This window comes from Mirounga leonina, unplaced genomic scaffold (genome assembly GCF_011800145.1).
Source record: "Mirounga leonina isolate KUSES-001 unplaced genomic scaffold, KU_Mleo_1.0 Mir_454, whole genome shotgun sequence".
Classification (NCBI taxonomy): Eukaryota; Metazoa; Chordata; class Mammalia; order Carnivora; family Phocidae; genus Mirounga; species Mirounga leonina.
Genome location: NW_023270763.1, coordinates 6721891 through 6749000, shown reverse-complemented (window position 1 = coordinate 6749000; position 27110 = coordinate 6721891). Strand labels below are relative to the sequence as shown.

Sequence of the window (27110 nt, the reverse complement as noted above, 5' to 3'; positions counted from 1 at the left end):
GATTGGAAATATGAGTGAAAAACATATGAAAATTGGGGCGCCTGGGTGGCTCAGTTGGTTAAGCAACTGCCTTCGGCTCAGGTCATGATCCTGGAGTCCCTGGATCGAGTCCCGCATCGGGCTCCCTGCTCGGCAGGGAGTCTGCTTCTCCCTCTGACCCTCCCCCCTCTTATGTGCTCGCTCTCTCATTCTCTCTGTCTCAAATAAATAAATAAAATCTTTAAAAAAAAAACCAACAACATGAAAATTGGAGAAGCCAACCCAGGAGCTCCCACAGCTGAATTTCAGGAATTTTGAAAAGAGAATGGAGAAAGTGAAGTGGGGGGAAATCCTCAACAAAAGAATTTAGGAAAATGTCGCAGAAATCCAGAACATGTACAGCCCGCTGCATGCTCAGCAAAAATGAATTTGGGACGGGTGCCTGGGTGGCTCAGTGGGTTAAGCTTCTGCCTTCGGCTCAGGTCAAGATCCGGGAGTCCCCAGCTGCATCGGGCTCTCTGCTCAGCGGGGAGTCTGCTTCTCCCTCTCCCTCTGCTCCTCCCCCTGCTCATGCTCTCTCGCTTGCTCTCTCTCTCTCTCTCTCTCAATTAAATAAATGAAATATTTAAAAAAGTGAATTTGGGAAAGAAAGAAATAACACCTACCCATCGACGTGAAATTTACTACCCAAAGGTTTCCAGAAACAAAAAAAAGAGGTCTCATATAGAGGACTAAGAATCAGAATGCTCCTGGATTTCTTAACAGCAGCACTGGAAGTTAGAAGACAAAATTCCAAGGAAAAATAATGTCCAAATTAGAATTTTACACCCAAACTGGGAAAAGGGTGATGAGGAGAGCAAAAGGACATTTTCAGATATGCAAGGTCTCAAAATATTTACTCGGCGGGCACTCTATCTCAGGAAGATTATGGAAGGATGTGCGTCACCCAAAGAAAGTGTACTCAGGAGAGATATGGGATTCGGCAGCAGGAGACCCAGCAGGGGGTGGGGTTGGGGCTGAGGGTGGGTCTCGGGCTCCCTGAGTGCTGCTGACAGGAGACAGGTGTCCTGAGGTGACAGGTGTGCACAGTTGGGTAGCAGACTGGCCATCTTGGAGCAGGAAGAAAGAACTCTAGGATTTTTCTTTTTCCCCTTCTTCCTCCTCCTCTCCCGCTCCCCCCCCCTCCTCTTCCTCCTTTTGTTCCTTTAAAGATTTCATTTTTTAAAAAGATTTATTTATTTATTTGAGGCAGGGAGAGGGGCAGGAGAGGGAGAGAGAGAATCTCAGGCCGACTCCAAGCCCAGTGTGAAGTTGGAGTCTATGACTCCGAGATCATGACCTGAGCCAAAATCAAGAGTCGGACACTCAACCGACTGAGCCACCCAGGCGCCCCGAAAAGATTTTATTTTTAAGGAATCTCTACATCCAACATGGGGCTCGAACTTACAACCCTGAGATCAAAAGTCACACGCTCTTCCGACCGAGCCAGCCCCCAAGAGAGTGCCAGGATTTTTCTGAAGAGTAAAATACATGTCTGTGTTGAGGTTATAGATCAAATTGTTCTCAAAACCTAAAAAAGACATTGTACCCCTATGGAAAAAGACTTTTTTGCATTTCTTAAACCACCGCCCCACCCCCACCCCCCCGCCATTTTTTGTTTTGTTGTTGTCTGGCAATTTTTTTTTTTTTTAAACAGGAGAAAATCAAATTTAATAGACGTAGGTTTGGGGAACCTATACAGACAGGAAATTCTGGAGGCAGTGAGCCAACATGAAGCTTATATAAACTAAGGAAAAAGGTAAGGGCCTGAGGACACAGAGGGGAGAAAAGTCAACATCAAGGTAAAAGGAGATGTTTGGCCCAAACTAGATTGTCCTATTGTGCACATTGATAAAGAGTGGGGACTCTGTTAATACTTCTCTGCCTGTCACAGGCTCTCCTTTCCAATGTAAATTTAGGCAGTCATGAGGGAGGTGGAGCACCTTTCCTGCATCTGCTGGGTTTTTATTCCTTTTAATTCAAAATAATCTTTCTTTTTTTTTAAGTTGGCTCCACGCCCATTGTGAAGCCCAACATGGGACTTGAACTCACAACACTGAAATCAAGACCTGGACTGAGATCAAGAGTCCAATGCTTAACCAACTGTGCCACCCAGGTGCCCCTTAACTCGAAATAATTTTATGCCAAAGTGGCACATTTTGGGTGTCTCTCCTGCACCCCTTCACTCCTCTTGTCTGGAACTTCCCTGGAAGTTCCACATGTTACAAGTTGAGCTGGTAAATAGTTGGTCTCATTGAGTCAGTCTTAGTCCTGATGATAGGCCAGTTTAGTTGAACTCACTTTAAGAGGTGGTGATCATTCAGCAATTTTCAAAAAGCAATCAAGTCCTTCGGGTTTTCCACGTCATTTGTCATTTGTGCATCTACTCGGTTAAGAGGAAGAAGACAGAGCTTCCTGGAAGGAATATTCTGTCATCTCTGGTTATCTCCGAATGCAAGATCATACTACGCTTTGTCTGAAACACCTTTTTCCTCTTTTACATTATATAGCAACCCCCACCCTGAAATGCACAAAGGTCACAGGCTTTCCAGACAGCCTGGAGCCTGTTCTAAAATGCATGCCCAGGTCTGGGAGACTTGCTGTGCTTCTCAGCCAGCCCTGCTGAGGCCTGCTGAGTCCTGTCATCCCCTCCGCTTGTGGTTAAGAACTTGAAAGACAGCTCTTGTCTTCCTTCTGGGTAGAGAGGAAAATAAGAGCCTCTATCCGGAAAAGGATTTTAGTGAAAAGAGCCTGAGCCTTGAACTTGAGCTGACTTGGCCCCCTGGCAGAGCCACTGAGCATGAGCAACTGTCTGCCCCTCTGTTTCCTCATTAAGGTTCCGGGCATGATAATGCCAACCTTGCAGGACCTTGCAGGGTTGTCCTAAATTTTAAAAGTGACTGCATCATAGATACAAAGTATCTAGTAGCACTCCTGGTTCCCAGCAGGTGCTTGACTCTTTGTGGTTGTTACCCGTGTTCCTGCTACACAGTTTCCACAGGGCTTTCCTCTGTCCTATCTCACTGATCTTCAAGTATTAGGTCCTATTTAAAAACAGACAAACCAAGGCTCAGCAACAGGCTGGTAGTATGGGATCGCTCCTCTGGGGCACAGCATGACTGGGCAATGTTCTAACACAGACAGAGCCCTTGGGAAGGGAACTTCCTTGAAAGAGCAATCATTCGCCCTTAGTTTTACCTCCAGTCCCTTTATAGCAGCAGAACCATGTGGTTGAGAACAGACTGGGATTATAGACCTGCTCCCAGAAAGAGGGCATTTTAATGTTCCAGGTGGGACCAGGGGAATAAGTGATGACAGGGGACAGAGTGGATTCACAAAATAATGTTTTTATAACCATTGCCCAAAAGGAAATTAGAAAACAAGTGTGTATGAGTCACTTCACTCTTGTAAATACACTGGCTACATAAATGGGGTCAGAGATACCAGGGAAGTTTGCAATAGGGTTTGAAAAATAAGCACTACGTCCCAAGCAAAGGACAGAGTTTGTTTGTCTTATTTTTAAAGAGGCTCAGGGTTCGTCTGTGAACATTACAAGGTAAATATTTGTGTCAGACCATGTTTTTTAAAATGGCGTATGGAAAGGGTTGTGCCACGGATTGAATTTTAACCAAATTCAGACTTCTTGAGTCACTTAGAAATAACTTTTAAAAACCTGAGAGACTATTGTAATAACTGAGATGAAAGCAGGATTCCTGTTTAATTGAGCAAATTATCTGCATATATGAGGCTTCGGTTTACTTTTTCTTTGAAAAGACATCTACAGAGAAACTAAGAAAGTTATGTAGGTAGGATCATTTCATGTAGGGCAAAGAACCCACGATGTCCCTGAGGACATCATTGTGTAAAAGATGTGTGTAATGTTGACTGAGGCAAGAAAAATGAGTTAAACCATGTCCCCACAGGAAAGCATCATAAATTTTAGCAAGATTTCCATGCAGAGTGATTAAAAGTGTTATTTCTCGGGGCGCCTGGGTGGCTCAGTTGGTTAAGCGACTGCCTTCGGCTCGGGTCATGATCCTGGAGTCCCGGGATCGAGTCCCGCATCGGGCTCCCTACTCGGCAGGGAGCCTGCTTCTCCCTCTGACCCTCCCCCCTCTCATGTGCTCTCTGTCTCTTTCATTCTCTCTGTCTCAAATAAATAAATAAATAAATCTTTAAAAAAAAAAGTGTTATTTCTCAAAACATTAGCAAGAAGCCAATAAATGTGGGTTAGGGGCAGAAAAAAATTATGTACAACAGTAAAGTATTACAAGACTAAAATACTAACATATAAATGGTTATTTCTAATAAACAACAGAAATATATTCCAATAGCCCATTTATAGATTGGCTCTTGGGAGTTTAGAGCTAATTTTCCCAACTAAACAGCGCTGTAGACATCACTTACGCCCTCACAAGAACTTAGCTAAAACATAATGTGGCCCAAACGCTATAGACCTGCAGTGAAAAATAGTAGGAAATATCACTGCAGTTCTAGCATCTAAATACAAAAGGAAAACAATGCAGCTGGATTAGAAACACTATTCCTTTGGGGGAGCTAGTAGTGGAGGATTCCAGCAAGAGATTACTTCTGTGGAGGTTCTGAGTGAGATACTTGGGCTTTTAAATGATTGAGGGGCTCGTAGCCCCCATGTCATTTCACGTGGATATTTGCAGTCTTCTCTCTTCTTAATACGCTTGTATCTCTGAATAATCATTGGTCAAATCAGCCATGATTAGTGTTGTATTGAAATTCACAAGTGGGGTAAAGAGCGTGAGATGGAAAAGGCCAGTACATTTTCTAAGGTAAAGGCAGGTGATGGAAAATGTCCCTACTGCAGGGACACAAAGAGGGAGCTTATGTGCCTGGGTGGAAGGCTGCCTGATGTGGCATAATAGTGAGCAGTGACGGGCAGGGAAGGGTGGCGCTGAGGACACGGTTTCCCTGAGGCGGTGAGGAAGAGGTGCCAGATTAGATGTGTCTTGCTTAGCTCCTGCTTCCTGGTCAGAGCCTTCAGGGGTAGTGGATGGGGAGGTGGGGCTGGGGCTGGGGTGGAGGAGGGTGGGAGAGGAGGAGGCAGGTGCATCTGGCTACTGTACTCACAACGTTTGTCAGTTAGGCGCTTGTAACTTGCAGACTCCCTGTATCCTGTATACTTCAATCTCATCCACCCACGCCACTTCTCCCCACATGTTTTCCCAGTTTCTGATCACTGCACATCTCTGCTCTTAGAAGCAAAAATTATTATCCATCATACTGTCTCCTGAGAAATTTAGGAAAAAAAGAAGTAGCTTGAGAGGTTATGAAAGGACCAGAAGAAAGCAATGACCAGATAGTTTGCTTAGCTAGAATATGTTCCTGGGGGTGTGATTAGCACAGAGACGCTTGGTAAACGGGGAGAACGATATTAGTAAAATGTGAAGTCCTGTTGTTTCGTGTGCAAGTTTTCTCAGCGTGTTAACGTCTTGTGCACCCGAAAGCAAAGCACAGCAGAAAAGCTGAATTCAGCAAGCTGTGGGGAACTTGAGTTCAGTACACACCCTTCTTTCCTCTTGCTAGCTCAGGTAGCTACAAGCTTTATTTTGGAAAGGCTTATTGCACAGTTGGCCCGAATCTCTGTGTATGTGCCCGTGTCTCCCTAACTCAGGCCTCAACCTCTCCTCTCAGCCTCTTCATCAAGTTACCTGCTCCTTTTATATTACACAACTTTTTTCTTTTTAAGTAGGCTCCGTGCCCAACATGGGGCTTGAACTCATCACCCCAAGATCTGAGTTGCATGCTTTACTGACTAAGCCAGGCAGGCACCCCTTACCCACTCCTTTTATAAAAAATTTATTTATTTTAGTGGGGGGAGGGGCAGAGGGAGAGGGAGAGAGAGAATCCCAAGCCAACTCCTCACTGAGCACACGGAGCCCAACTTGGGGCTCGATCCCACGATTGAGATCATGACCTGAGCCGAAATCAAGAGTTGGACGCTTAACCGACTGAGCCCCCCAGGCCCCCCAGCTCCTTTTATTTTATTTTAAAGATTTTATTTACTTGAAAGAGAGAATGAGAGAGAGAGAGCATGAGAGGGGGGAGGGTCAGAGGGAGAAGCAGACTCCCTGCTGAGCAGGGAGCCCGATGTGGGACTCGATCCCAGGACTCCAGGATCATGACCTGAGCCGAAGGCAGTCGCTTAACCAACTGAGCCACCCAGGTGCCCCAGCTCCTTTTATTTTAAATGATCTTCCCAGTTCTATTGGAATATAATTGACATATTCCATCAGTTTAAGGTGTACAACATAATGATTTGACATATGTATATATTGCAAAATAGTAACCACAATAAGTTAACATTCACCACCATACATAGTTGCAAAATTTTTTTTCTCGTGATGAGAACTTTTAAGATTGACTCCCTCGGCAACTTTCAAATATACAATACAGTATTGCTAATTATAGGCACCATACTGAACATTACACTCCCAGAAATTGCCTTATAACTGGAAGTTCGTGCCTTTTGACCACCTTTACCCATTTTCCTCAACTCCCAAGCCTCTGGCGATCACCAATCTGTTCTGTTCTGTTTCTAGTTCTTTTTTTAGATTTTACATATAAGTAAGATCATAAATATCTTTCTGTGTATGTGTCCCCAACTCTATTAGCCTTGGTCTTATTTTGAGTGATTTTGGGGGGACATGAAGATTTGCAGAATATCAAGTTCTCAGGAATAGATCACAATTCAGCAAAAAGGTCTGTAAATAAGCCCGAAGAAGAAAAAGAATACACTTGATTTCAAGCCTGAAAAATAAATAAAAGGAAAAAGTATACTCAAAGAAACAAAAATCTTAAAACGCAGAATAGAAACAGAAAGACACCAAGAAAAGTGCCAGATGTCTGGGCCGATACAAGGAAAAAAAAAAAAAAAAGGAGTGACATCACTTCAGATCAAGTGCAGAAAGCTACAGGAGGACCATCCTATCCTACACTCTCCTACCCTACCCTATCTTATCCTAGGAGGACCTTGAGTACCTGCCACACATTTGAGGCAGGTGTTTATACACATTACCTCATTCATTGGTCCCTATTAACTACTACTATTATTATCCCTCCTTTAGAAACAAAGAATCTGGGGCGCCTAGGTGGCTCAGTTGGTTAAGCGACTGCCTTCAGCTCAGGTCTGGAGTCCTGGGGTCAAGTCCCCGAGTGGGGTTCCCTGCTCAGGTCTGCTTCTCCCTTTTACCCTACCCCTCTCATGTGCTCTCGCTCTCTCTCTCAAATAAATAAAAATCTTAAAAAAAAAAAAAATAGAGGGGCGCCTGGGTGGCTCAGTCCTTAAGCGTCTGCCTTCGGCTCAGGTCATGATCCCAGGGTCCTGGGATCGAGCCCCGCATCGGGCTCCCTGCTCCGTGGAAAGCCTGCTTCTCCCTCTCTCACTCCCCCTGCTTGTGTTCCTTCTCTCGCTGTGTCTCTGTCAAATAAATAAATAAAATCTTTAAAAACTAAAAAATTAAAAAAAAAAAAAAGAAAGAAACAAAGAATCTGAGGGTCAGAAAGATTAAGAAAATTGCCCAAGGTCACATAGCCAGTAAGCGGCATTCAGGTATCATTTTGCCATACTATCTCTCGATAACAAAGCCAGGTGTTTTATTTGTTTACTTATCTTTTTATTTATTTTTTTTTGAGTCTTGGCTATTTCCAGCAGAAGGGACTCAACAATCTCTACGGCGGGGCCTTGTGGTCACGCACAGTCTTTAATCTCCACAACCCAGCACAGAATAAACATTTATCAGGATGGCGTTGAAACAGTCACCCTCTCCGGCAGCGCCCCCCACCTCCCCTTTTCACCTTTGTACTCCCGCTCCAGCTCTAACAGGCACGTTCCGGGCTGCCTGGCATTTCCACAGCCCCGACTCCCACCCCTCCCCGCACCAGCAGCCACCCCGAAGTTTCCCCGTCCGGATCCCCGTCCGCAGTGGCACGTCCACACCAGCTCTCGTGTGCATCTCACACCGCGTCGGGGACACACTCGTCTGTTCCCTTGTTGGGTGTCCCCAGGCTGGCACAGACAAGGACCTAGTGAGTCCGCACTTCCCCTCCTCCTAGCCCAGCGCTCGGGGTGCTCAGTGTGCGCTGAACCACGAAAACGGAAAGCCGGGGGATCCAGAGCCCGTTTCGCAGTTCGACAACCACCTCATTTTCCCAAAGGACCCGCCACGTACGGCAACACGGATCAGGGAGGGAGCGCGTTGGGCCCGAATTCTGCAGCCGGGCGGAACGAGGGGTCAAACCGCGGACCCCGCCCCCACCGCACCCCTAGTCTTTGAAGGGTCCTCGCCGGCCGGGGGCACAAAGGGAAGGCGAGACCCGAGTGCGGGGACAGGCCGAGTCGCGGCCCCCGCAGTGGGCAGCCGGGCCTCTCCTAGGGGCCCCCTGGGGAGGCCGAGCCCGGCGCTGCGCGGCAGGGGAAGCCCCGCCTCGGCCCAGGGGGTGGGGAACGCCGAGGCGCGCGTCAGCGCGGACCCCGGGGGCCGAAGCGCAGCGCAGCGACCCCCACGGGCCGCCGTCAGCCGCAGACGCACAAAGGCCGGAAGTGCCCCCGCGTCGGCCTCTCGAGGCGCCCTCTCTAGGACCTGGGAGGCCCCGCCTCTCGGTGGTTCCCCAGGCTCGCTGGACGCGCGGACCCGACTACGCCAGGTCCCCGGACGGTACTCCCAGGGCGGCGTGTACCCACGTCCAGGGGCAGCAAAAGGAGTCAAAAGGAAAACAAACACCTGGAAATCGAGTCCGGCAGCTCACTTGTGAGAGAGAATGTCCACTTCAAATGTATCCAGGCCTGAGTTTCAGCTGAGGGGTCGGAGCACGGTGTATTATTTATCATGCTCGCGTCCCCCGGAGGAGGATCAAACAGGCCTGGAGAAACTTCTGTCGCGCCCAGGGTCTCCCAGGGACACACTTGAATCAGAACCCAGGACTTGTGCCACCACGGCCTGTGCACTTGCCACTGCCTGGGGCTGCCTCTCATCTGAAATGAACACCATGAAAATGAAAACCTAATTGTTCAAAAAAAAACCCCAAAAAACAAAACAAAAAAAACCTAATTGTTTAAACGGCAGGAACCATCTAACAGTTTCACAATTGACCAAATGGGGGGAAAAAAAACCCCACAAAAATTAAAAAAAGCTAAGAACAAAACACCCAAATCGACCAAATGGAGTGTGCAAGAATGCAGAAAAGACCATCTCATACCCATTAGGATTGGCTACTAGTGAAAACACCAAATAGCAAGTGTTGGAAATAGAAAGTGGAGAAATTCGGGCGCCTGGGTGGCTCAGTTGGTTAAGCGACTGCCTTCGGCTCAGGTCATGATCCTGGAGTCCCGGGATCGAGTCCCGCATCGGGCTCCCTGCTCGGCGGGGAGTCTGCTTCTCCCTCTGACCCTCCCGCCTCTCATGTGCTCTCTCAAATAAATAAATAAAATCTTTAAAAAAAAAAAAAAAGAAAGTGGAGAAATTGGAGCCCTTGTACATGGCTGGTGGGGATGTAGAAGCTGTCCAGCCACTGTGGAAAACAAGCATGGCAGCTCCTCAAAGCATCCAAAACAAAATTACCATGTGATCCAGCAATTCCACTGCTGGGTATATGCCCCAGAGAATTTAAACCAAGGGCGTGAAGAGATATTGTTCACAGCAACATGATTTACAGTAGTCCCAAAGTAGAAGCAAACCAGTGTCTATTGATGAATGGATAAACAAAATGTGGTCTACACACACAATAGAATATTATTCAGCCTTAAGAAGGAAGGAAATTCTGACACCGATCCTACTGTGGTAATCATTTTGCAATATATAATTGTATCAAATCATCACATTTTACACCTTCAACTTACACTATGTTATATGTCAATCATACCTCAACAGAGGTGGGGGCATCTATTCTCTTTAAAAAAATCAAACAAATGGGGTGCCTGACTGGCTGAGTCAGTAGAGCATGCAACTCTTGATCTCAGGGTTCTGAGTTCAAGCCCCATGTTGGGTGTAAAGCCTACTTAAAAAAAAAAAATCAGGGGCCCCTGGGTGGCTCAGTCAGTTAAGTGGCTGCCTTCGGCTCAGGTCATGATCCCAGGGTCCTGGGATCGAGCCCCGCATCGGGCTCCCTGCTCTGCAGGAAGCCTGCTTCTCCCTCTCCCACTCCCCCGGCTTGTGTTCCCTCTCTCGCTGTCTCTCTCTGTCAAAAAAAAAAAAAAAAAAAAATCACATTAGAGGAAAATCCAGTGAGCCACTCAAGTCAGGACCCTCCTGAAAATATAAATGTGGCCAAAGTCCCAGGCATTTATCAGGACTTCTTACATATCTGAGAAATTTTACATTGGTCAGAAATTCTAGCATATGGGGTGATGCTGCCAGTTGTAACTCAAGCCTAGAGAAACATTAGAAAAGCTACCCTGGAGAAAAACACCTTAAAGAAGGTTCAAGACTTCTTTGGGGGAGGGGCACCTGGGTGGCTCAGTTGGCTAAGTGTCGGACCCTTGGTTTCAGCTCAGGTCACGATCTCGGGGTCCTGGGATGGAGCCCCCTGTTGGGCTCCACACTCAGTGTGGAGTCTGCTTGGGATTCTCTCTCCCTCTCTGTCTGCCCCTCCTGCTCATGCTCTCTCTCTCTCTCAAATAAATAAATAAACCTTAAAAAAAAAGGACTTCATTTGGCTTTAAACAATTTACAGCAGAGGAAAATGGTCACCCAAATATGTGAGAAAGTCTTCCCTCCTACCTCAGCTCTTACCACAGTAGAACTAGAAATGCAGCTTTGTGAAAAATCATTGCATTCTGTTTGATCAGCAGGGGTTTGGATTTGCCAATGTTCTGCCTTAAGTATCTTCTTTGGCTTAAGATTCTAGTCCTGCTTTTTCCAATAGGGTAGGCATTAGCCACAGGTGGCTACTGAACACTTGACATGTGTCTAATCCCAATTGAGATGTCCTTTGATGTAAAATACATACTGGATTTCAAAGACTTCATATGAAAAAAAGGAATGTAAATGTAAGATATATATCAATAACATTTAAAATTAATAATTTAAATATTTTAATTAATTTTGTAAAGTGTAAACTTTATCATTTAATAGCTTAAAAATAATTTTAAATGTATATGTGGAAGTGATATTTTGGACAGATCAGGTTAAATTAAAAATAGCGTTAAAGTTAATTCCACCTGCTTCTTTCTGCTTGTCAAAATGTGGCTACTAGAAAATTTAACATTTTGTATGTGCTTGCATTATATTTACATCAGAAAGCACTATTTTAATTCTTTTGGTCCTGATGGGCTAATCACACTGATGACAACAACAACAGCAAAACTGCAAGCTTGTTGATGGCCGACGTTTATTTTATTTTAAAGATTTATATATTTATTTGAGAGAGAGAGCATGCTCAAGCACACACAAGTGAGGGGGGGGGGCAGAGAGAGGAAAGGGGAGAGAATCTCAAGCAAACTCCCTGCTGAGTGCGGAGCCTGATGCTGGGCTTGATTCCAGGACCCTGAGATCATGACTTGAGCCGATCATGACCCTGCTCGTGCTCTCTCTCAAATAAATAAATAAAATCTTTAAACAACAACAAACCCAAGAGCATAAATAAGTTGCCTAGAGTGCTCACATAGGAACTGGAAGATCCAGGAGTGGCTCTGGAGCCGACTAACTCTCGGCTGGTGTGTCCTCTTAGAAGCACAAAGCGACTTCAGACAGATTTGCAGTAACCAAAGCCAAAAAGCCTTATTTGGAAAGCTGAATGCCAGCTTTATTACTTTTTAGGCAAAGCTACTCCCAGGTAGAGAATGAAGATTGAGAACTTCCCTTTCTTTCAGTAGGAAGATCTACTCAGAAAAGTAAATTCAACCCAGAAATTTCCCTTATTTAAAAATGGACATGGGCGCCTGGGTGGCGCATCGGGCTCCCTGCTTGGCAGGGAGCCTGCTTCTGCCTCTGACCCTCCCCCCTCTCATGTGCTCTCTCTCTCTCATTCTGTCTCAAATAAATAAATAAAATCTTAAAAAAAAAAAAAAGGACATTAGAGACCAAGGAAGTAACTGATTTAAAGGTTTTCTTCAAATCGGCGTATGTTTGAAGTAGATCCCTCTGTCACATCCTTTGCCATGTGTTGGGACTGTTGTCTCAAAAGCCTGGCCTATTGATAAAACTATCTGGGTCCAACAGTCAGTTCTGGATGAATCCAAGCCCTGCTGTCCCTTAGCATGATGTCCTCAAGGTTCATCCCTGTTGGAGCATGTGTCAGAATTTCCTTTTTTTTTTTTTAAAAGATTTTATTTATTTATTTGAGAGAGAGAGAGTGCGAGAGAACACAAGCAGTGGGAGCAGACGGAGAGGGAGAAGCAGGCTCCCCGCTGAGCAGGGAGTCTGTCGTGGGGCTCGATCCCAGGACCGAGATCATGACTTCAGCTGAAGGCAGACGCTTAACTGACTGAGCCACCCAGGCGCCCCTGAAATTTCCTACTTTTTAAGGTTGAATAATATTCCATTGAATGGCTAGACCACATTCACTCTTCGATGGACACTCTGGTCGTTTCCACCTTTCTTGGCCTTTAAAAAAGGAAATGACATGATCTCACCTGTGTTGTCAGAGCGTCAAGGATGATGGGAAAGGCCGGCGACTGGGGAGGACTGTGCACTGCCCGAGGGAGGCACAGTCAGACAGGAGCAATCTGGGTGGACAAAAGGACCTGAGTGAGAGCCTGTTTTGGTTTTGGTGACATCTAGGCTGTCTGGGGTGAAAGGGAGGGGTAGGAACCAAAGGTCTTAGTTTGGGTGGTTAGGAGGGTAAAGATGCCCTTAACTGAGATGGAGGAATCAGGAGGAGGGAGAGGGAGGAGGAGGGAGGGGGAGAGAGGAGGGGGAGAAGGTAAAGGGGGAAGAGGGGGAGAGAGGAGGGGGAGAAGGTAAAGGGGGAGGAGGGGGAGAGAGGAGGGGGAGGAGAGAAATTGTTCTGGTTTCCTCTGGGGATGGGGTGGAGGGGGAAGATCGTGCTGGTATTTGAACTTGGGATTCTGAGGGGTCTTCAGGACATTCAGGTGGAAATGCTGGGGGACAGGTGTGAAAACGAAGTGAGATGACCTCATGAAAGGGATCAGCAAACCAGGGTTCCCGCCAGCCCTACACGTTCTTAAAGCGGCTGAGCCTCTCCCAATCCGTTAGCATGGGTACATAGCGCCCTCTCGTGGCAGTATGGTGCAACTGCAGTTGAGCCTACCACCTAGCGAGGAAATGTCTTTCGGAATCCTGAAAGGGGCCCCTTTAGCCTGAGAAGGAAATCTGACACTGACACGCCCAATGTGTTTTAAGATCCTTATGTAAGGATTGGGTGCTCAAGGGTCCAGGGAAGCCGACTGCTCCCTCAGCAGGTGTTGTGAGCCTAGGAGGCACCTGTGGGACCGGATGGCTGAGAGAAGGCAAGGCAAAGTTAATGGGGCATAGTGAAAAGAGAACAGTGTGTATATTGAAATTATTTTGGGGTCACCCTCATGCTCCCAAATTTCCTTTTAACTATTAATGTACAGCTATTAATATTTAATTTTCCAGCCAGGCAGCTTTAGTTTAACGAAAATTGTCTGCCTAGGTGGTCCCTAAGCAACATTACTACCTGGGAAACATTTTGCTTTGAGCTTCTTTCTTCTTTTTAAAAAGCTTATTTATTTGTTTAAAGTAGGCTCCACACCCAACGTGGGGCTCGAACTCACAACCCTGAGATCAAGAGCCGCATGCTCCACCGACCGACCGAGCCAGATAGGTGCCCCTTGCTTTGGGCTTCTTATCTCCTAATTGGCCCTGTCTCAGTTTAAGGAAAGGGCATTTCAGAAGGCCGAGCTTTTATTTCAATACTACACCCAGGAATGTCTCAAATGGCAGAAACTGCCTGGTGGCAGGCTGTTATCAGTTAGGACACAGGTTTGATGGCTGTGAATGAGACTCCAAATGTGAGCGGCTGAAACAAGACAGAGGATTGTTTTTCTCACATTTGTAAAGTCTGGATTTAGGCGGTTTGGGGCTGGGCTGGGGGCTCCACCGGCAGGCACCTGGCACTCTGGTTGCTTCCAGCTTTCTGCTCCACTGTCCCCAGGGTGTGGTTCTCAATGTCACAGTTGAAGATGGAGCTCCAGGCACCACACCCAATCCCAAGGAGCAGGATGAGGAAGACCAAGGGGGAAGGAGGGCTCACCCCTTCCCTGTAAGGGCCTCACCTGGGAGTTGCATGGAAAACATTTCTGTTGTCTTGAGGAATAAATGAATTAATGAGTTTTGAACAGTACCTGGCTTAAGAAGGCCTTTCTCTCAGTAGCAATAACCATGATAGAATACTTAATATAGCTAATTATTTTTTTAAAAATTTATTTATTTGAGAGAGAGCGTGCAAGTGAGTGGGGGGTGGGCAGAAGGAGAGGGAGAGAAAGAATCCCAAGCAGGCTCCACCTGGAGCCCAATGTAGGGCTTGATCTCACGACCCTGAGATCATGACCTGAGCTGAAATCAAGAGCTGGATGCTTGGGGCGCCTGGGTGGCTCAGTGGTTGGGGGTCTGCCTTCGGCTCAGGTCGTGATCCCAGGGTCCTGGGATAGAGCCCCGTGTTGGGCTCCCTCCTCGGCGGGGAGCCTGCTTCTCCCTCTCCCACTCCCCCTGCTTGTGTTCCCTCTCTCGCTGTGTCTCTCTCTGTCAAATAAATAAATAAATCTTAAAAAAAAAAAAAAAAGAGTTGGATGCTTAACCGACTGAGCCACCCAGACACCCCTGTAGCTAATAATTTTTGAATGTTTATTACATACCTGCCACTAAAGAGTGTTACCTGTGTTGGCTCACTTAACCCTCATCCCATTCTGGGGTATACACTACTGTTATTTTACAGACAAGAAAACTGAGGTAGAGAGATCACACAGTTATAAACCGCAGAGCTTCCAGTCAAAACCATTCAATCTTATTCCAGAGACTGCTTACTTAGCCAGTAACCCATACTAACTCCCATGTGCACTATTTTGTATATATATATATTTTTTGGAGGGGGTTTAGTATTATATTAAGAATTTATTCCCATATCGAAGACACATTGTTCTCAGGCCACTGCAACCTGGCCTGTGTTTGGTTCTCCAGACCCCTTACATAGCTTGGGTAGAGAGGAAGTCTGAGTAGGAGACAGGATATGCCTGAAGGCTTGAGCCAGGAGGCCTGGGAGAGCCCTTCATTGGGTTCCTAAAGAGAAGGGGCAAATACCAGATTCAAGGCCAAAGGTGCGGAACTCCATTGCAAACAATAACCTGTATAAATCAGGGCGCCCTGATCAATCCCGAGGAAAACATCCAGTCATTCCTGGGTATTCTATTTTTATTCCTTTTTTTTTTTTTTAAAGATTTTATTTATTTATTTGAGACAGAGAGAATGAGAGAGAGAGAGCACATGAGAGGGGGGAGGGTCAGAGGGAGAAGCAGGCTCCCTGCCGAGCAGGGAGCCCGATGCGGGACTCGATCCCGGGACTCCGGGATCATGACCTGAGCCGAAGGCAGCCGCTTAACCAACTGACCCACCCAGGCGCCCTATTTTTATTCCTTTTAAAGCAATTGTGATTGGGTTTCCTTTTTTCTTTAATATTTCCCAACTATTTGTTGTTGGTATATAGGCAATCTATTGATCTTGTATATTTGCTTGTCACCCACATTTCTGAACTCTTTGACTTATTTCAGGGAATTGGCCATTGATTTTCTTGAGTTTTCTAGGTAGGAAGGCAGAGCATCTGCTAATAAGTGTCAATTCATTTCATGATTGTTAGTATTTGAACTCATTTCCTCTTGTCTTAAGGAATTAACTTAGAAATGCCAGAAAAATATTGAATAATTGTGGAAATAGAGATTCTGGTTTTATTCCTGACCTTAATGGGAATGTGCTCATGTTTCATTAAGTGAGGTAACTGTTTTTCTTTTAACATTATATCATATTTTTTTCAAATGTAACAAACTGTTGGCTGCTTACCCCGAAATAATCTCCCTCCTTCTTGTGTGCTAAAAAATGCGCTCTGATTTTGACAAGAATTGACAGAAAACTCTTAATCTCACGAAAGGGACCCAGCCTGTGACATGTACTTGGAAACTGGCTTTGGGCAGTGAGATGTAAATTGAAGTCGGAAGGGGTGGGTGGGTGTGTCTTCCTAGGAAGGTTTCCCTCCGTGAACAAAGGCAGGAACTGTGGTGGGGTGAGTAGCGGGGGTGGGTGGTGGGTGGGGAGAGGTTTTGGTCATTATCTTAGGGCCATGCTTCCGGGCTTTGAGCTGAAATTGTTGAGGACGCCTTCCTGACACCTGCTGCAATTATTTTTGTGACCAGTAGGGGGAGACCAAAAAAACCCCCATAGAGACGTAACCCCGGAGCTGAGAAAAATCCCTCGTTTGTTGTATGAACCATCTGCAGTCAAGTATGCTATTCCTTGCAGCTGAGGGGCATTCCTAAATGCCACATTGGTTAAGGAGGTCTCCTTCTGTCACTAGTTTACTGTTTTGCCTGAAGTAGGCACTGGGATTTGAAGTTCAAAGCCGAACGCAAGCCCTTGAACCAGAGCAGGTGAGAGCGAGGAGTATCGGGTCAGGACTGAAGAAGGGAGCAAATAAACTCTGGGGCAGCCACGGGCTGGAGGAGCCGGTCCAAGGGGGGCTTCACGGAAGCGTTTCGGTTGGATCTTTTCCTCTCTCTGCCAGCTCTTAGTTTAGAATGATCGATAACAGTTTTTCACCTCCCAGGTAGAAAGCACTTCTGCTTCCCGGAGCTCTGCTGTGGTCGGGGATATAAATCCAGCCACCTTGGCTTCCTGGGTTCCAGGGGTGCGTGGGCATTTCCTGGCACTCTGGCGGGAGGAGACCCCGCCCCCGTGAGCACGACCAGCCTGCACCTTTGCCTTTCGACCACGAGGGGGCGCGTAGGACACGCTGAAGCTGCGTCTGGAGGGCTAGGGAGGGGTTTCTGGAAGGACAAGCTCATCCGAGGGTGTGCAGGCAGGCCAGGTAAGGGGAGGATGCGAGCGTGGGGCGTAATTGGGACCTTAGCTTGCCGCTCCGGCTAGTGGGGGAGAAGAGAGAGGTCTGAGCGGTAAGAGCGAGGAAGGACGCAGAAAGGAATAGCACGGATTGCTTTGGAGGCTGGTTCTGGGGAGTGGGGGGGAGCTACACTGGGAACCAGAGCAGGGACTGGGAGTACTGGAAATACTATTCTACTATTCCAGGTGGGTCATCTTGAAAATGTTTCCTCCGATGAGAAGCAGGAAGCTTGCAAGTGCTCCAGCAGTAGGGATCAGGTGGGTGAGAGCCATCAAAGGGGCTGAGGCTGGAGGCTGTGTGTGACATAGCCTGTGGGGGAGGGTGCTGCCAGAAGTGACTCCGATCCAAGGCTTGGGATCCGAATTTGAGTCACCACTCTCCCCCACAGCTCCTATCTAACCCGTCAGCAAACTCAAGGCTCATCGGTCCATCTGCAAGTCCTGTAGGCTTGATGTCCAGAATATATACTAAACTCTGGCTGCTTGCTCCCTTCACAGCTGCTAGGATTCCAGTCCAGAGTCCTTCCGGGGACTTGTTTCTGGTCTCCTTGTTTCCACCCTTGTGTCACCATTGTCCCTTCCTCACACAGCAGCCAAAGTGATGTTTTAGAAACCTAAAGCAGGGGCGCCTGGGTGGCTCAGTCGGTTAAGTCTCTGACCTCAGCTCAGGACATGATCTTGGGGTCCTGGGATTAAGCCCCGCACCACTGGGCTCCCTGCTCAGAGGGGAGCCCGCTTCTCCCCCTCCCTCTGCCCCTGCTCTCGCTCTCTCAAATAAATAGATAAGATCTTAAAAAAGACAAAAAACCTAAAGCAAATCCTACTGCCATCTTGGTTAGAACCTACCAGGTGTTGCCGTTTGCAGTAGAAACTCCTTCCCAAGGCAAACGATGCCTTGCACAATCTGACTGCTACCTGCCTTTTCAACATCCTCTCTTATGACACTCCAGCCCACTGGTCATTATTCTGCCTTTCAAATACCACGATTGTTCCTGCCCTGGGGACTTGGCATTCGCTATCCCCTCTGCCCCAAATGCTCTTCCCCCAGATATTCCCATCGTTGATTCCTTTCCTTTCACTTGGAAAGGAACAAAAAGGAGAATGGTCTGGGATGATGCTGAGATAGAGTGGACATTGGCTTCACTCAATGTCTTTCTGGAAATCTTCCCTGATATTTCTGAGAGACATCTCAGCATGGACGAGTATAAGTTGGAATTACTGATCGTGGTAGTGGTCATGGGAGGAGGTAAGATGTGGGCTGAACCTTGACAGAGGGTATTGTTTCAATAAGCAGAATAAGTTCTAGTGACAAGCCAGATTGGAGAAGCAGCATTCAACCAAAATTGGAGAGGACCTTAACAGCAACTACATTAAGTCCCATATCCTGTTGGCATCTCCTGCCTAAATCCGAGCCCTCCATCCCTGCAGTCTAGCTGGTGAACTATCCCCAGAGGAATTTTCGAGAGAGACAAAATACTACTAAGTGACTGAGGAATTGCCAAGGAGACAGTTTGTGGCAATGAGGTCCTCCTGGGGTGGGGTATTCTCAGAGTGCACTTGAACTTGGTCCTGCCTGAAGGAGAACCTCCTGGTTCTCTGTTGGGTGGGCAGGAGGTGCTCGTGGAAGGACGCACGGTGTGGGTGCCTGGTGTGCCCAGTGATGCCCACAGCTCAGCCCCACCCTCAGTCATGTCCCTTGTCAGGCCCCTGTGGCCCTCCCCTCAGCCATCTCACGCCCACCTGGTCAGGAACAATCTTTCATCTCTTCTTGGCCAGCTGTCTTGGCCTTCACTTCCTCCTCTGAAATCTCAATCTCTCCGGGAAGTTTCTCTGGATGTCTGAGTGGCTCTGTGTCCTTCTCCCCTTCCCCCACAGCTGGCCAGTCCTGGGGTCTCCTGAGGTTCCCTCCCCCTGCCCACCCCAAACCCATCTCTCCTGCCGTGGTGGGGCGGGGTCTCACATTCCAGTCTACCTTAGCCTGCCTGTTCCTGTGGACTTTGGGTTTCCTTATTGATCTGAAATCCTTCTCCTGTCACGTGGTTTTCTTTATTTGTTCATGGCCATATTTTTCCATCGTGACTATTTGGATTGTTTTCCTCTGCGGCCTGTACCGTTCAAACAGGACTTTTTTTTTTTTTTTTTGGTTCTAGAGGAGAGGAATGTGGATTTCACATAGACTGAGGAAGCTATTTCTCAGTTTGATTTCCAAACTGGGTCAAAGTATCAAAAATGACAAGCAGAACCTTCAAATTTAGGCTTTCAAGAAAGACTAAGGGTCAGCTCAGCATACTGAATGCGGGGGATGATTTCCTTAAGGAGCCCAACTCGGAGGCCCGGGACTGGGAAGGGAAGGAAGTGTGCGTCACGCAGATGAGCTTCATAGAAAGGTCAGGGGTGAGAGGTCTGTTCTGTCTTTTGGGGTTTTCAAACCTGTGGACGGTGGTGGGTAACTGGGTTAAAAAAAAAAAACAAACTCAAGTGAATTTGGAGGGAGTCCAAGAACATCTGATTCCTGTTTTCCTGGGAGTGCGTCCTGAAGAGAGGAAGCCTCTCAGATGAGCTAGGGTCTCTGGCGACTCCAAGACCAGAAGGTGTGGGAACCTGGAATGGAGGGGGGCTGCTCACTGGGAGGAGGCAGGTCTGGGCAACTGAGGCACAGAAGAGGCGTGGGTTGTATTAAAGAGGTTCTACGACCTCGCAACAGAGGGGACATCCACAGTGGGCTCCTGAACAAGGCGCAAGGGACCAGACGGTCCACGCCCTGCTACAGTGGACCCCCCAGGGCAGGATGCCCTGTAAACGTTGCTTTAAGTCGATACCAAGAATTTCAAATGAATCGAAGGCTGAGAAGCACAGGATGAAGGGTAACATCTACTCCCATTTTTGTATCATCTCTGTTTAAAAAAATACTTTTCTACATTGTGTGCTAGGCAAGGTGATTACTGTTGATTTGATCCACAGATTAGATTAATGGGGTTTTGCAAGACAACTGAGCCGTGAGTCAGCTCCGTGGCCGGCATTCTCGGCTTCTATGTCCCTCAATCCACCACCTGACCCCTGGCCTCTAGAGCTCGTCTCTCCTGTCCCGCAGGAGGGGTGGCTACTGCCCCCGGGTGCCCTCGGAGCCTTCAGCCCTCGCTCCCGCCCACAGCACAGTGAGGGGCTGGGCCAGGCTGCTGTGCTTCACCCGGCAGGAGTAGGAGCCGGAGCCGGAGCGGGAGGCTCTGTCCTGCGGGGAAACTGACATCACCACCCAGGACTGGTAAGTGCTGTTTCCGCTGGGAACAACGTCTCCCCCCTCAGCCTCCTGTGTATCGTCCCCCTGAATCCAGTGCAGCTCAATTTCTCGTGGGTAGAAGCCATCGGCTCGGCACTTGAGTGTCTGAGTTTCTGCTGGGGTCCAGTGGCTGGTGATGGACACGGTGGGGGGATCTGCGAAGGGACAGAGCGTGGACATTGAGGGTCTGCCCTCGGTGGCTCCCGCTCACGTCCCTTCCCTCCCGCTCTCTGGGCGTCAGTGATGAGCAGAACTCCACGCTCTGTGTCTGCCTCCCCAGGGAACCTTTGCGAAGATCAGGCAAGGCCGAGGGTTCCCAGGAGCCTCCCCGTTGGATCGTGGAATGACCACAACAGCCCACGGGCTCCCCTGTCCCTCCACCGTGTATTGACATCTGATGGCAAGAAATTGTGACTACCCCCCCATACATTTTTCTATTTTTTCCCAAACTTCTGAGTGAGCTTTGGGGCTCCCTCCTCCCCCATTCTCAGCTCGGTGTCTTAATTCTGCCTGTGGCTCTCTCCGTCAGACCCATGCCTGCTCTGTCCCACAGGACCCTCGTTCTCACTGTTTCCCAAACCGAAGTCTCAGCTTGGGACAACCAGGCTCTGACAGGCAGGCATTTCCCACACCTGCCTTCATCCACTGCCCAGCCGGGAGGCATCATCCGAGAGACACCACCTGGGCCTGAGATGCTCCCCAGGCTCCCAGCCTGAGATCACCTTGGTCTTTCTCAGATCAGCACGGGGGGAGCAGGACCTAGGAAGCGGGGGGTACCTTGTCGGTCCAGGTGGATCTTGCTGAACTGCAGGTAACTCCGCAGCATCGCTGGGCACTCCTCCTCCAGATAGGCCTTGGCCCGCAGCACGTAGACCTTTTCCGCCTCCCACTTCTGCTTGGTGTTCAGAGCGGCTGGGTCCTGGGGGACCCAGGCTGGGATTTCTTTGTTGAACTCGATGAAGTTCCTTCCATCGTAGGCGTACCTCCAGAATGCTCCACTGCTTTTGTTATTCCGGAGCTCACAGCGAAACATTCCCTGAAAGGTGTGAGCCCCTGCACCCGCCCCGGGCCCCCCAGGGAAGTCAGTCAGCCTGGCATCGACTCCGTTTTAATAACTTCGACTCCTACCCAGTTTGCAGAAACAACAGGAAGCGAGGTTTTGGAAATCTCAGCATGTGGTCCCTTTATCTTGGCAAATGGGTTATGAGTCACACATACAGCAGAAGAGGGAAAGGTGCTTTGGTTTGGTGTTTTAGGCCCGTCTGAGCTGCGATGCATCCTTCCTGGCTGGGGAGGGTCAGGGATTGCAGACCATGCACCGCGCTCCCAGCTTCCTGCCCCCCACCGTCCGGCATCATCTCATCTAGTGAACGTCGAATACACTGGGAGTTCTTAGGAACCTGACAGAACCACACTGAAGTGCCATCTCCAAGTTAAATAGAAATTATTCGGAGTTTTATACAGATTACCAAATCTCTCCTTTTTCTCGCTGTTCTAAGTGGAGCTCATGTTACCGCTTGAGTAAACATGATGTGATCACGGCTCCCCTCTATTCTGGGGCCTAAGATCTTCATTACGAATCTCTGAAGCCCCCTCTCAGCCCAGTGAGCAACAAGTCTTGGAAACTGGCCTCCTCTGGGAGGGGGACACAACTGGCGGGGACCCGATACTGATTAGCGCTGTGGGCCCAGGCTCTGATCCCAAGCTCCCTGGGCGCACACGGCAGATCTCTCTCCGCCCCGACCTGGCGTGAACTTGAGCGTTTACCCTCCCTGTGCTTTGGTCTTCTCGGCTTGGAAACAGCGACGGCCACAGAGCGTTGCTGTGAGCGTTCCCAGTGTTGACGGCTGTGCCTGGCCCATAGTAGGTGCTCAGGAAATGTTATTCTCACACCCTCCATTCCTCTCTTTACCCTCTTTACTCATAATTACTTGCTTCAGCATTTTTATTCCAGCCCATCAGATGTCTGCTGGGTCCTTCCCGGGCACCCGGGTACCTCACCCTCTCCTACTTCTGATGCACAGTGCGGGCCCTTTTCCTTACCAGGGCTTCCCCTTCCTTATCCTTCAGATGTCTGCGTACCTCTGGCCTCCTGTAGGAAACTCTCAGATTCTACGTAGCTTCTTAGGCATTTTTGTGCTCAGAAACCCATCTTTCGACACTCACCCTATGATGATTTAGCATCAACAGTTCACCAGCCTGTGACTGGCTGACTTGGGACATAGGGTTGGGGATGGGGGGTTGGGGGGTGGGGAGGTCCCGGCTCCTCCTCCTCCTCCTAACACAATTCCAGATGAGCCCTCCCAAGTCCGCTCCTTATGGACAGGAGGGTCTTTAGGATTCCATGTAACTCTAACAGTGTGTGGCTTTGAATTCAGTCCCTACTAAGCTCCCAGTATGGGCCACAGTTTGTGTGAGGCAGTTTCTCTCAATCATTCAACATATTTCATTTGAGCAGGTTATTAGTGGCTGTCCCAGGTGATGGGACGATTGGGGAGATCAAGACCGACGATGTTCTAGCTTTCATGGAATTTGCATAGGTAAGTTTTGTGGAATCTTTTGAAGGCTCCAATTTCACAGATTCAGACCAGATAATTAAGAACATGTTCATTGTCAAACAGCTAGTGACTGGCCGGGCCACCATGTGAACCCAGGTCTGACGGACCCCAGGGTTAGCTCACTCTTCCCAACATCCCTGGGCAAGGGAGCCTGATGCCTTCTAAAGTAGGATCAGCCTCAGACAGGTTGGGCTGTGCAGTTGAGAGGTGACGCATGCCGGGATGAGAGCTGACTCTGACATCACTTCCTGTCAGAGCTGAGGCCTGGGAGTGAGGATGGGATGGGATGGGGCAGGAGGAGAGCGGATGCGCTGTGGGGTTGGGGGGATGCAGAGTGTCTGCGTATTTCTACCCTGCTCTCCGTTCCTCCTTCGGGACGGGGATTACTTCCATCCTGCTGACCCCTTTCCACTCACCCCTGCAGGGCTGCCTCTTGAACTAAGACCCTCCACCCCAGCAGTGCACGGTCCACTGACCTTCTGTATCCTTGTAATAGTCCATGATGTCCTTCAGGGTCACCATGAAGATGTCCTCCCTGGCCTTCTGAAGTTCACTCTCGTTCTCCCAGTCCTCTATTCCTTCCATCTGGCTCCAGGGGTACGAGGGTATGGCCTTCCTATCTTCACTGTCATAGTGAAAGAAATCCTGGTCATTGAGGTAGGCCGTGGCCTGGAAGCTGAGGAAGCCGTCCCTGGGCTTGGACAGCCCAGTGTAGAAGAAGCTCAGAGAGTAAGGCCCTGAAAAAGAGGAGAAGACTTTGAGGTGTGGGGTCCATGCAAGGGATGCCCAATGTGGGGCAGCAGAGGGCCAGGAAGGGGGCTGTGGCCACTGGGCCTCGTCCTCCCCAGCCCTCAGCCTCACCACTCTGGAGGCTCACCCAAGTGCAAAGGGCCCTACCTCTATCCTGGGTATGGTACTTCAGACACCATTGTGTTTTCACTTCATTGTTTCTTCTTGACACATAAGAAGGTAATATTTCTCAGCCTCCTTGTATGTATTTTGGGATCATGCGACTGCATTCTGGGGATGTGAGTGGGAGTGATATGCATTCTGGGGATGTGAGTGGGAGTGATGTCTTTCTTCTGGTCTGAGGCCCTATTAACTGGTTTGTTCTGTCTTTCTTTTATTTATGTGATGACTGTGGAGACCTCAGGATGAAACCAGGAGTCCGAAGATGCAAATACCCCAGATTCCTGAGTCACCCCAGGGAAGACAGGAACATTGCCTTATCTGTATTCACTTTACACAAGCAAGAAATAAACCACTTGTTGGGTTAAGCCACTAAAAACTTTGTTACTGGAGCACAACTTAATCTAAGACATAGAATTCGAATGTGTAGGAAGAATTTGCCAGAAAACTCAGGAGATGACCTAGAATGGATTGGCACAGGGTAAGGTCAGGATCTGGATCTCAGAATTCCCAGGGTTGTACCTTGCGTTTTGGTGTGAGGCAGGGGCTTGGAGAGGGGGGACATTTCCAATTAATTCAGGATATAACTCACATCGGGGTTAATAATGTTGGAGGTTCTATGGATGATTCCTAGTTCAAGTACTGAAATTATTCTTGCTAATTAGTTTCTCAATGTGATTAACTTTAGACCTCGTGTAAAGCAGATTACCCTTCACAGTGGGTGGGCCTCATCCAATCAGTTGAAGGCCACAAGAAAGAAGCCCAGTCCCCCAAAGAAGAAGGAATTCTGCCTCCACACTGCCTTTGGACTCAAGATGGCAACACTGACTCTTCTCCGGGTCTCCGGCCTGCAGATTTCAATTGTGCCATCCAGTTCCTTAAAATCAATCTCTTTTCCTGTATTTATATCTTGTCTGTTCTGTTTCTCTGGAGAACCCTGACTAATACAGATTTTGGTGTAGGGTGTGATTAACATTTTAAAATAAAACATGCATCCTCATAATTTTTAAATGTAACGAATTTCAGACATGCACAGTTTAGCTTACATTTCTTCATGTAATTGGTGGCCAGGAAACAGCCTCATTTTCCTATCCTAGTGTGGACTCTGGAGCTTCCCAGATTCCAGCTGGCTTCTTTCCCCCTAACTTGCCCTCAGGGCTAATGGTAGCACTGTGGTCTGACTGTGGGGGGAGGGGATCATTTTCCTTGTACAACCGTCCAGTTAACCTGCCTTCACATCTGCCCCTTAGGGTTGTTCCCTCTTTCTCTGAGAACCAGACAGATTCACCCAGCCACTGGAAGAAAGCAAGGGACAGAAAGTTCTACCTGTGTGGCTCCTGCTTTGTGTGTGACCCTCGCCAGGTCACTTCACCTCTTTGGTCTCAGTTTTGCTCATTTGTAAACTAAGGGTTTTAGCTTCTGATTCTTAAGGCCTCGTTGAGCATGAGTTCAGAGGCTCCCTCAAGGCTTCTCGACGTTTGTGAGCTGAGTTAGGTGACAGCCTTGGACACTCACTCCCACGGTATATCTGGGAATTCCAGCTGCATTAGAGGCCCTTCTCCAGCCCATCTGTCCCCCAGAGCCACCCTGGCTTCCTCACTCACCAGCTTGGGTCTCCTGAGGGACTGCAGGACCCAGAAGGAGTAGCAGGGACAGCAGGACAGACACCACTGTAACCATTTTGCCTGACCGGAAGATTCTGGACTGCCCTGGGTCATGGAGCTCAGAGCAGACTACTTGGAAATAAAGCCAGGTGTAGTTCTGGGAATGATTGGGCTGTGAGCCCAGCCTGGGAAAGGTGACTCCACAGCCAATTAGCACTCAGGACAGGCTCCTCCTCTGACAGTGACAGCGAAGGATGCACAAGCCACCCCGGGCAGAGGTTGCACTCAGCCAGCTCACAGACCGTGTGCAGACTGAGAGCCAAGCCGGGCTGGGACTGTGTATCCCCCAGGTGACAGAATGCCAGGGCACGAGGGAGGAGGGAAGCGGGAGTGTTAAGTGGCAGGTGCCTGGGGTGTGTGTAGCCTTTCCAGTCTATCACCCTAGGCTCACTGCGGGGGGGTTGGGGTGTTGTCAGACCGCCTCTGGAAAAGTTCTGCACATGGCAGACCCCAGCTAGGGTGGGACCCTCTCTCTCTCTCTCTCACCCAGCACACTGGAGTTCTGCGTGGAGGACATTCACATCTCTGCCTCCCTCCCTTTCTTTTTTCTTTTAAAGATTTTATTTTTTTATTTGAGAGAGAGAATGAGATAGAGAGAGCATGAGAAGGGGGAGGGTCAGAGGGAGAAGCAGACTCCCTGCCGAGCAGGGAGCCCGATGCGGGACTCGATCCCGGGACTCCAGGATCATGACCTGAGCCGAAGGCAGTCGCTTAACCAACTGAGCCACCCAGGCGCCCCGTCTTTTTTTTTTTTTTTAAGATTGATTTATTTATTTGAGAGCGAGCGCGCGCGCACTTACGTGAGTGGGGGAGGGGCAGAGGGAGAGGAAGGAGCCGGACCCTGAGATCGCGACCCGAGCTGAAACCACGAGTTGGACGCTCACCCGACGGAGCCGCCCAGGCGCCCCTTCCTATGCTTGGGGAATCCAGGCCTTTCCACCCTGGGGGCAGAAGTAGCCCGATGCCCCTTTGGGCAGCCTCCTCGCAACGGAACGGGGGCGCCCGGCTTGGGCTCGGTCAACGGACGCCGCGCCCTGGCCGCGGGGGCGGGTGTCGCGGAAGCGCAGGCGGCGACAGAGCGGGCGGCCCCTCCTGGGAGCAGCGGGTCTGCAAGCGGGGGGCGTGCCCCGCGTCCGGGGAGGTGGTGTCGTTGGTCCCTCCTCCCGGCCGCGGTGTGTGTTTGCAGGACTTGTTCAGTGGTGTGATTTTTGCCCTGGGCTTCTCCCACCTAATTCTGAGGCGGGGTCTGCCAGTCTCTCCGTTGATCCCGACGGCTAACCGATAAGCCTGTTTGTTTTCTGCTTCAGGTGGGAGTTCGATTCTGTTTCAGCAACTGAAGATTCTGCTGATAATGAAATTGGGACAGGGAAATGCAGGGAGGGTAACCGGGCTTGATCGCAGGGCCGGACGGACTGGGGCTGAATGCAGAGACGATACACGCGTTTTGGGAACCTTCTTGCAGGCTGTGGTTTTACTCCGTCGAGAGTTACCCACCTGACTGAGTTCTCTCTGGCGGTCCGCCAGAATGAAATGCTCACTGAAGGCAAAATTTTAGGTCCTAAGCAGCTGCTACCATAGGACGGCGTGAAGGGCTTAAGGAAATCAGGGACCCAAGTCTGGGAATGTG

At 49.0% G+C, this 27110-nt stretch overlaps 2 protein-coding genes and 1 long non-coding RNA gene across 5 annotated transcripts in view; 1 reads left to right on the top strand and 2 right to left on the bottom strand.

The window, feature by feature from the left end:
• Window positions 1–21217, bottom strand: part of ZKSCAN1 (zinc finger with KRAB and SCAN domains 1) — a 98613-nt gene extending 77396 nt beyond the window's left edge. The window contains exons 1-2 of the mRNA XM_034988175.1: window positions 21130–21217; window positions 12623–12715 (exon numbers count right to left, since the gene is read on the bottom strand). The gene's annotated coding sequence lies outside the window, so the exon portion shown is untranslated. The remainder of the gene's footprint in view (window positions 1–12622; window positions 12716–21129) is intronic.
• Window positions 19483–25499, bottom strand: AZGP1 (alpha-2-glycoprotein 1, zinc-binding). The gene is made up of 4 exons (XM_034988454.1): window positions 25424–25499; window positions 23387–23647; window positions 21130–21405; window positions 19483–20507 (listed from the first exon to the last, which is right to left on the bottom strand). Exons 1-4 carry the CDS (start codon window positions 25497–25499, stop codon window positions 20176–20178), a joined length of 945 nt encoding a protein of 314 aa, XP_034844345.1. The 3' UTR covers window positions 19483–20175.
• On the top strand, window positions 21284–24725 carry LOC117999390. 3 transcript variants are annotated; one of them, XR_004676263.1, is made up of 3 exons: window positions 21284–22892; window positions 24057–24300; window positions 24508–24725. It is a non-coding gene; the product is annotated as an uncharacterized LOC117999390 (long non-coding RNA). The 3 variants fall into 3 exon arrangements; XR_004676264.1 differs by having other exon boundaries at window positions 21284–23515; XR_004676262.1 differs by lacking the exon at window positions 21284–22892 and having other exon boundaries at window positions 23969–24300.
• Window positions 25500–27110: the final 1611 nt, after the last annotated feature.